Raw genomic sequence first — 9,976 nt, 5'->3', positions numbered from 1 at the left:
TGGTTGGGACAAGAAGAAATACCCCGGCCCCGGGAGTCTGGGCCATAGTCCCCGCTGGAGGAGCTCTGCGCACAGGGTGGGAGCCAACAGCGGCTGGGATCCGCCCCTCGGGCCCCTCCCCTATGCAGCCGAGGCCCGCCCGCTGGGGCTCCCGCACATCTGGCCCTCCCGCACACATCTGGGCAGCCAGCCGCGCCGTAGCATGAACGGCTCCCAGGCGGGCGCTGGGGCCCCGGCCACCTGGCTGAGCTCCTGCTGCAACCAGTCGGGGGTGCCGCCGCCGGAGCCCCCCGAGGCGCCGCGCGTCGTGCTGGCGGCGGTGCTGGTCGTGCTGTCGCTGCTCGTGCTCTGCGGGGTCCTGTTCCTGGGCGGCGGCCTCCTCCTCCGCGCCCAGGGCCTCGTGGCGATGCTGGTCCGCGAGCGGCGCGCGTCCCGCGAGGCCGAGCCCGGCGGCGCCAGCGGAGGCGAGGACGACTCCTAGGCGCCCGTGCGCTCGAGGGTCGCGGCCTCCAAGCGGCCCAGGACTTGGCGCCCGACGGCTGCTGCGGAGCAAGGGCGCCGCGTCCTCCACCGAGGCTGGCACCCGCGCAGGTGAGAGCGGGGGGCAGCTCTTCAGCGACTCGGGTTCGCCCTGCACGTCCGCCAGGTGGGCCCTGCGGCTACCCCGGAGGTGCCGGGACCAGAGGGAAGAGGCTGCCATCCTCTCGTGTCTCTCCTGCTGCGGCGCCCCACCCGTGTCCTCTGTGAGGGGGAGGCAGGGCGGATCAGAGGAGGGCTTCTGGAGGGGGCTGCAGTGTACTTTGGAGCCCCTCCCTGCCCGTACCCGACTCCAGCTTTGCCCCCGCCCCACCCTGAGCTAAGGCCCAGCTCAGCCGTGGCCCAGCATGGCCCATGCCTCTGGGAGGCTAAAGGAGACTGCCACAGAAACTTCCACAACCCGGCCTTCGGCTTCTGCTTCCTCCTCTCCTTCCTGAAGCCTTGTCCCCAGACAGGGATCTGAGTAAGATTCCTCACTGTGGCCTCCCTTTGGAGGCAGAGATGGGAGTGTGGGTCCTGTTTTATGGCAGAGCCAGGGGCCTGGGTGACTCTGGGGGATGGGGAGGTGTGGCGGGGTCCCCCCTCCCCCAGACCCTGTTCTGGTGTGTGTGTGGGGGGGTGGGCAGGTGTGGCCCAGAGCACTGAGCTTTGCGGTATGTGTGGGGAAGGTGGTGGATGGCAAGGTTCCTGACAGCTGGGGGGCCTCATGAGCACATTGCTGTAGGAAGCCGGGGCTGAGGATTCCCAGCTGTGGGGGCTCCATCTGGCTCTCCTGTCTCTGACTCTCCAAGGACAAGAACCATCTGGAGGGAAGGGCCTGGGTGGCCTAAAGACAAGGTAATTCCAGGCCAAGGCCACCTTGTGGGGAGCCACAGGGGTTGGGCAGGGAAGCCTTCACTGTCTCCTCTGCTCAGTGTTGTACCTGTGGGCTCCCGGGAGGTTTCTGTGGGGCTCTTCTTCGGGGGTGCCTCTGACCTGTTGCTTGCCAAGGGCAGAGGCAGGGTCCCAGCTTCCCTCTGAGAAGGGAGTCAGTGCATGTGAGGGGAGGCTGGGGAGCGGAAGGTGGCGGCGTGGGCGGGGTGCGGCTGAGCAGCTGCGAAGCTGACAACGTGTGATCCCTGCACAGAGCAGCCCAGGATTTAGCACTAATCCCAGGCAGTTGTACCACGCTGGCCTTGCTGAGCTGTGGACTTCTCACCTCACAGATGCCCCTTCAGAGAGAGGGCTGGCCAGGGCGGTGAGGGGCGTGAGCGTGTGACTGCTTCTGGCGTCAGGGCAGCGGGCCAGACCTGGGGCCCCGGGCCACCTCCCTTTGTGGCGTGCCGGGCGAGGGGTGAGAATGCCCTCTTTTTATTGTATCCAGGTGCCTTCGCCCCCTTGCCTGATAACATTCTGCTGTTTTTCGACCCTTTCTCCGCCCTGTGCTCCTCTCTCCTGCCCCAACCCGGATAGAGGAATTTCCATATCCACTGTGAACCCTTCATCTTGCAAATGGAGGCGTTCAGAGAGAAGAAAGTGACATGCTCCAGTGAGTGACAGAGCGGAACGAAGCCTGAGGCTCCTGATTCCGAGCTCAGGGGGTGGGGGCGTCCCTGAGCGAGAAGGCTCCTCCTTGGGTCGTTCCTCTTGCTCTGTCCTTGATTTCCCGCCACTCTTGGAGATGCCGATGCAAAATACGACCTCTCTCCGTGAAAGAATGAACCGTCACATACACATCCCTATTTGGCCTATGGAATCTGGGACTGGAACCCCAGGCCCCCATGTTACTGCCTCCCTCCTGACCCTTCTTCCCCAGCGGCCTTGTTAGATTGCCTTTTATTGCTGGCTACAGGCTTCCAGCCGCTGGTAGCTGTTCTCCAGCCAGCAGGGCTCAGCTTTCCTCTGGCTTGAACCTGAGGGTGGGGGTGGGCTCACACGGTATCTATGGAAGACACTCCAAGGGGACGGAGGAGAGGGATCAGAGGTGAGGGTGATGACTTTGGATTGGCGTTTGGATTCAAGTCTGGGTGGTGGTAGGGGTGTAGAGAGATCTGGTAGAGGGAAGGGCGGTGTCCCCAGCGTCATGTGTCTGCGGGGGACCGAGGGGGTAGGCAAAGGCTTTTTTTATCCAACTTCCTGCCTCTGCTGTCCCTTCAGCTCAGTGCTGGGAGAGCCCCGCCGTGGCCTGTGCTGGGGACCTCGATGTTCCTGGGGGAAGATACTGGGATGTTTGCTGTGGAACTCTGACCCTGGCCAAGGCTGTCTGACTAAGTGAGGAGGAAGAAGATTTAGAGAATTGGCGAACGAGTGCTGCTGTCTTCCCATCTCTCAGGCCGCAGCTTGGAGTGACAGGTGTGTGGGGGTGTGTGGTCTGAGGGCCATGGAGTAAGGCTGGGCATCTGGACCCCCAGCAGGCTCCATTAGCCTGCACTGTCCCTGAGGGAAAGGCTGGGGCCACAGATGGGTGATCTTCCCTTAACCTTCCTGTGGCCCGTGAGTTTCACTGTGAGCTGGAAAGGGCTGTTGGGGGTTGATCCAGTCCATTCGTCAGCGAAGATGGGGGGGCTCTCTGTTACAGATTCTTGAGCCTCGTGTGGTCTGTCTCCCAGGGAGCTTTGCCACCAGCCTGCAGCACCGGGGAACGCCTGCTACCTTTGATCCCTGAGCGGTGCAGACCAGACTGGGAGAAAGCTGGCTTGTGGTGAGGCCTCCACCTGCGATCCTTGCACTCAGCCCTGCCTCTTGTTTGCTCAGTCCGTTCAGCCTCCTGCAATACCCGTGGATGTGGGGCTGGGAGGTCAGCGCTCCAGGGATGAGCGAGCCCCCTGAGCAGCTGCTGCATGTCCGGGGCGCCGGAGTGCACGTACACCCTGGGTGCTCAATGCGGCAGATGCTGGCTCCGCCCCCTGACTTGCAGGCCTCCGACGACAGGAGTGTAGCCCCTGTCCCATCTCTGATACCTGTGTCAGACCACACTGGCTGCTGTGGTCTGACAGGCCAGTGACCCGTCCCTGCTGAGGGCCGTGGGTCAGTGTCGTCCCTTTGCAGATCTTGGGTGCCCCAGCAATGCCCTATCACTTCCTGTGGCTTGTTATTAAATACGTTGGTAATGCAAGTGTGGGGTGTACACTCTATGTTTTCAGCTCTAGACTCTTGGCATTAGTGGTACCCTGCTCCCGCCCTCCCTCCAGTTTGAACTGTTTCTAGCTGATCCTGAAAGAGCAACCCCAGCCAGGGCCCCTCTGCCCTGGCCTCTCCTCAGTGGTGGCTATTCCCCTCCCACCCCCAGAGCCAAATCTTTCCAAGGGTGGGTAGGAGGTGGGGCCGACAGTGACGTTCATGCCGGCAGTCGGTTGCCCCCCAGTGGCCAGTGTGGGCCAGAACACCACTTCCTTCACCTGCTGTTCTGGGGTCTAATCACAGTCCAGCCTTAACCCGAGGTGCTTTGAAATGAGAGTGGATTTTGTGAGCGTGTGCACTGAATTCTAGGTGGTAAACCATCCTGAGCCTCCGTCTCTTCATCTATAAAATAGGGGCAACAGTGTCCTTGTGAGGATCAAACAGGCAATGTGCTTGTCCGTAGATAAAAGGTTTTCTACACTGTAATTACCACGTGATGTTATTTTTCTCCCCCACTGAACCCGACCATTCCCAGAGAAGAGGTGTAGAACCACCCACCCTGTTTCTGGGAACACTTGATTTATTCATCTTTTCCATGAGTATTTACCGAGTGACTGCTCTGTGCCAGGCAGGCTCTGGGACCTGGGGATGAGGTGAATGCCACAGAGTCCTTGCCCTGGAGGAGCTCACAGTCCGGTAAAGAGCACTGCTCACAAAACTGAAGTTAACATAGACAATAAGTCGTGCCCAGTGTCAACAGAGCCAAGAGCAGAGAGTGACCTGCTCCTAGAGAAGGGGGTGTACTGAATGGGCACTCACAAGGCGAGGAAGGGGAAGAAGAACATTCTGGGCAGAGGTGCGGAGGGTGTGGGGCGGGGGGTGCCCTGCGAGCAGGGTAGGTAGAGCATAGCGTGAGACCAGAGGGGTGGCAGCTGGAGAGGAGTGGAATTTACCCTGGGGTAGTGAGGTATCTAGAGGGTTTCAAGCTGTGAAGTGACATGGTTAAGATCTGGATCTTAGGGGATTGGGAGGGAAGTTGGTGGGTGGGAGCAGGCTGGACAGCAAGGAGGCTGTGATCAAAACCCGGCAGAGTCAGGGCGCCTGGGGGGCTCAGTTATTTAAACGTCTGCCTTCAGCTCTGGTCATGATCTCAGGGTCCTGGGGGTGGGGGAGCCTGCTTCTCCCTCTCCCTTTGCTGCTCCCCCTGCTTGTGCTCTCTCTTTCTCTCTGTCAAATAAATAAATGAAATCTAAAAAAACAAAAAACAAAAAAAGCCCCTAAAGCTGGCAAAGTCATAGTGGCCTGGACGAGGGTGGAAAGTAAGGGGACAAATCCAAGTGATATTCAGGGTTCAGGCTTTGGTCATGAGTTGGATGTGGGAGCTGAGGGAGGAGGAGGGAAGGACCTAGTTCCTGCTCTGAATTACTGAGTTGTGGGGAGATGCCTGCCACCCACCCAGGTGACATGTTATCAGTTAGGACTTTTGGGGTCTGAATTTACCGGAAACCCAAAGGATATTTGGCTTGAGCAGAGGGAATTGGCCCATGGAACTGAAAAGCCCAGGGGTAGCTCTGGCCTCAGGCCTACTGTGACTCAGGTCTCAGCTGATGAGAGCGGCCTTGGTTTCTCTTCCTTCCAGGGCTTGGTCTGCTCACTGCTGTCAGCCTCTGGCAGGGGCATCTAGTGGTCCGAGCAGGGACTTGGAATCACACAGCTGGATTTGTACCCTGGCCCCACATGCACTAGCAGTGTGATCTGGGCAACGCGCTTCATCCCTCGGTGGCTTGATTCCCTCCTCTTTAGGGCGGTGAAAGGCAGGGCCTATCTTGTGCCTTGTTTTGTTAGGACGGATGAGATTCACACATGTAGGGTGCCTGGCACAGAGCAAATGCACAGTTAGTGTTCATGTTGTTAGTCTCAGCCTCCACGTGAGGCCGGATGTGGCTTTATGGTCAAATCTGTCAGGAAAGAGAGGGGTCATCTCTCAGGTCAGTCAGCCCAAACCTCTGGAGCAGCTGAGACTGGGCCTGTTTGACTCTGTACTCACCCTGAAGTACTGTGCTTCGAGGATAGAATGTTCTAGGCCTCAGTCACATGCTTGACTCCTGTGGCTCCCGCCCCCTCCCTCCTCCTCACAGCCCCCCTCCTCCAGCCCCACTCCCCACCCCAGCTTCAGCACAGGACCCAAAAGAAGGGGATGTCTCCTCACCAAATCTAGGCCTATTTCAGTCCTGGGGTGAACAGAGGCTGGGTGGCCATAAACCAACTCATGGCTGCTGCAGATATGGGCCACAGGCAGAGGGGAGGGCTGATGAGTCCAGTTCTGGTGTGTTGAATTTGAGGGGATGCTGTCGGGTGGACAATTGGTGTATGGGGCTGGGGCTCCACAGAGAGAGTTCTGGACCATGTTGCTAGGGCCAGAACACAGAGCTGTGGGAAGGGGTCAGGTTCGGTGGGGTCGTTGGGGAGAAGTGGGAGGAGACTGAGCTTGCCACCTTGCAAGACACCACTTAAAGGCAAGGCAGAAGAGGGGCTGGTGAGGAGGCAGAGGACGAGGATCCAGGGAGGTGGGTGGGGAGCCGGGGAGCGGGCTATCTTGGCAGTCAGGGAAGAAAAAATTTGGGAACCGAGTGGGTGGCCAGGAGCATCCGTGCCCCAGCAGTTGTTGTGTGCTGGGGAGAGGCCTCAGCCGGAGCCCTTGCCGCGAGCGAGTGGGGAAGGCTTCTCCCTACCACACAGCCGACCCAAGCTCCCCTGCTACTACCCTCCCTCCGCCTCGGAGCCCTCATTCAGAAGAAAGCCAGGGAACCCACTGTGGGGAGGGATCAGGTTTATTTGTTTTTATAGCACCCTTCCTTGTACTGTGTGAATGCTTACCACACACGTCTTGCCTAGGCAAAATAAAACAATACAAAACACTCACAATGGAACCCCATCCTAGTCCATGGCCACTGGGCTTCCCTTCGAGGGCATAGCAGACAGACTTCTGTGAGTCCCGCTTCCTGCCAGGAGAGCTGAGGCTTCAGCCACACCCCCACCCCTGTGAGTCCTCTGTCTGCCTGGACGTGGCTCAGAACGACTCTGTCTCTGAGACCCCGACTTCAGATGCCGCTGTGCTTTATGGTCACACCTTCTGTGCCTTCAACCTGCACATTCAAACGTCTTCAAGATGCTCCATCGACCCCACCCTCTACTTCCTCCTTATTCCAGTCCCACCCATCCCCCACTTCCTGCCCCTCCAGTTTCCAGTCCATGAGCATTACCTCAATCCCGCTCTTGCCCATTTCCCGACTCCACTCCTCCCATGGAGCCCTTCCGGTAGAACCTCAGCCCCGCAGGGATGCAGCTCTCTGTTCTCTGAACTTACACTTGACTGCAGACTGCCTCCAGAGACCACCACAGCCCCAGGCAAACTGATGGCGCCAAGAATGGCCACCCAGTGGACCCTTGCCATGCCTGGCCCTCGCTCCAGCTGGCTCTGTCTCCCAGCTGAATTAGGGCAAACCTTCCCCTCTCTCAGACCCTGCCCTCTCTCCTCCCCTGCGCTCTGCTCGGATGTCCTCAACTCCGGCTTCTCACGGAACAGAGGCGCTAGCAGACAATGCTGCCTCTGCTTCTGTCCCCAGATCTGCAGCGCACCTGCTGGGAGCCAGGGGCTTTCTGGGGCCCTGCCCCCGCCCCACGCTGAGGGGGCGCTCCTGCCTCTGCGCCCCTCCCACCCGGCCGCCCGGTGCTGCTGATGGTCCTCCTCTGCTCCACCGCTCTTTCTCTGCTGGCTCTGGCTCCGAAACACACTCAGGTTTCTTCCAGCTTAAAATAGCCCTCCTCTGCACCCAGGGCTCCTTCACTTACTGCCCTGCCTCGCACTTCGTCTTTGTAGCCAAACTTCTCCAAAGAGGTGGCCCACACTTGCACCCGTGTCCTGGCCTCCTGCGCACCCCTCCCTCTTCTGAAGATCACCAACCCCTGAGTTCTTCTTTTTTTTTTTTTTTTTTTTTTTTAAGATTTTACTTATTTATTTGACAGAGAGAGACACAGCGAGAGAGGGAACACAAGCAGGGGGAGTGGGAGAGGGGGAAGCAGGCTTCCCGCTGAGCAGGGAGCCTGATGCAGGGCTCGATCCCAGGACCCTGGGATCAGGGCCTGAGCAGAAGGCAGACGCTTAACAACTAAGCCACCCAGGCACCCCCAACCAACCCCTGGGTTTTTATCTCCGCTGCCCTCCTGGCCACTCCTGCAGCTGCTGCCCCCTCCCTCCTCCTCACAGCCCCCCTCCCCCAGCCCCACCCGCCATCCCAGCTTCAGCAAGAAGCTCCGGGCCTTGGAGAGGGGAGGCTGTGACTGTCAGCGCCCCCTGGGTCTGCCACTTACTCGGTAATGAAAATCCTCTCTCTCATGAGTAAAATTGAATAATGCTAATACCCACTTTGGGAAGCTCCCAGGTTATGAGATTATGTGGCCCCAGCATGTGGGAGCACTGGCCTGGGTTGAGTCCAGGCCCTCAGCCCCGAGCTGCGTGGCCCTGGGAGCATCTTGCTTGGCCCCTGTCCTGTCTTGCCGCTCTCCAAGAGTCCTGTACCAGCCCCTCCTCTTTCCCTTCCCAGCCTTGCCTGCCGGGTTCCTCAGGACTCTGTCCTTGGCCTTCCTCTTACCCTGCCCTCTTGCCTGGGGTGCTCCCCCCCACCTTCTGGAGTTTAAATTGCCACCTCTTGGCCATGACTCTGAAATGTCAGCCGTCTTCGTTGTCATGGGGCGTGGCGTTCTCCTGTGTGTCCCCGTTTCCAAATGTCTTTCTTCTTATAAAGACACCAGTCATATTGGATTAGGGGCCCACCCTATTCCAGTATGACCTCATTTTAATTTAACTAACTACGTCTGCAATGACCCTGTTTCCTAATAAGTTCACATTCTGGCACTGGGGGTTAAGACTGCAACATTTTTTAAAAATAGATACGTATATATTTTAAAGATTTTATTCATTTATTTGAGAGAGAGAGCTAGCAGGGGGAGGAGCAGAGGGAGAGGGAGAGGGAGAGGGACAAGCAGACTGCGCTGAGCTTGCAGCCCAATGCGGGGCTCGATCCCATGACCCTGAGATATGACCTGAGTTGAAATCAAGAGTCAGACTCTCAACCAACTGAGCCACCTAGTCGCCTCAACACATCGTTTTTGATGGGGGAACACAATTCAACCCATACCAGATGGTACTAAGTGCTATGGAGAAAAACAAAATAGGGAGAATGCACGCACAGCGTGGGGGAAAGGTTGAAATTTTAAGTTGGGGTCGTCAGGGAAGATGTCATTGAGAAGGTGACATTTGACCAAATACCTGAGTGAGAGAATCAGTAGAGATACATGGGGAGAGAGCGCTCTGGGCAGCAGACAGCAAGTGCCGAGCCCCTGAGGAAGGAGCACAGCTGTGTGGTTAAACACGGCAAGGAGGCCCAGGGAGTGGGGGTGCCATGACCGGACTGTGGAGGCCCCAGCCTCCCTACCCTTCGCAGGGAGGAGGAGTAAGAGGCTGCAGCCGAAACAGGTTTTCCACAGAGAGCCAGAAAATGTACCTCGCTTCTATGTTTTCTTAGAAAGCCCTGAAGAGGGGCGCCTGGGTGGCTCAGTCGTTAAGCGTCTGCCTTCGGCTCAGGTCATGATCCCGGGGTCCTGGGATCGAGCCCCGCATCAGGCTCCCTGCTCGTGGGAAGCCTGCTTCACCCTCTCCCACTCCCCCTGCTTGTGTTCCCTCTCTCGCTGTGTCTCTCTCTGTCAAATAAATAAATAAAATCTTAAAAAAAAAAAAAAAAAGCCCTGAAGAATGTGCTCTACTCAAACTGAAGGGTAACCCAGAAATGATGGCCATGCAGCCTTGTCACACTCTGGGGGAGAGGGAAACCTGGGCACCATCTCCTGAGCTCTCAGGCCTGGGAGCCTGTGTTCTCCTCAGCCAATGGCTGAGCCAATGGCCAGCGAGTGGGACAGTTTCCTCTTGAATCCTATTCCTGTCCCTGGCTGCCACCCTCCCCTGGCCTGGAACACACTGAACTTCTCTAAAGGCCGGAGATGTATTTTCGTGAAGGATCAGGTTGGGATTCCAAAGCTGTGCAGGGGACTTGATGCAACTACCTCACTCTCTTGCCTCACTCAAAGGCGGCCTCTGGGGGTGTCCTCAGCCTGGGCCTCTGCTGTTTCCACAGGGGGAGGTTGCAACCCCAGCTCCATTTCTCAACCCGGGTCTTTCTCCTTCTGAGCAACTTGGGCTCCTCCACCCTGAGAGCTGCTCTTCACGTGCAGCAGAGAGTCTATGTCCTTCCTATTTTCATAACTTTGAACCCCTTCCTTGCAA

The 9,976-nt window shown here is 58.0% G+C and overlaps 1 protein-coding gene across 1 annotated transcript; it reads left to right on the top strand.

The window, feature by feature from the left end:
* The first annotated feature begins 202 nt into the window (after positions 1-202).
* On the top strand, positions 203-481 carry SMIM41 (small integral membrane protein 41). Its single transcript, XM_032420894.1, has one exon. The coding sequence runs from the start codon at positions 203-205 to the stop codon at positions 479-481; it is 279 nt and encodes a 92-aa protein (XP_032276785.1).
* Positions 482-9,976: the final 9,495 nt, after the last annotated feature.

The sequence above is a fragment of the Phoca vitulina genome, unplaced genomic scaffold (assembly GCF_004348235.1).
Source record: "Phoca vitulina isolate PV1807 unplaced genomic scaffold, GSC_HSeal_1.0 scaffold23, whole genome shotgun sequence".
Taxonomy (NCBI): domain Eukaryota; kingdom Metazoa; phylum Chordata; class Mammalia; order Carnivora; family Phocidae; genus Phoca; species Phoca vitulina.
This window is presented reverse-complemented; position numbering and strand designations above follow the sequence as displayed.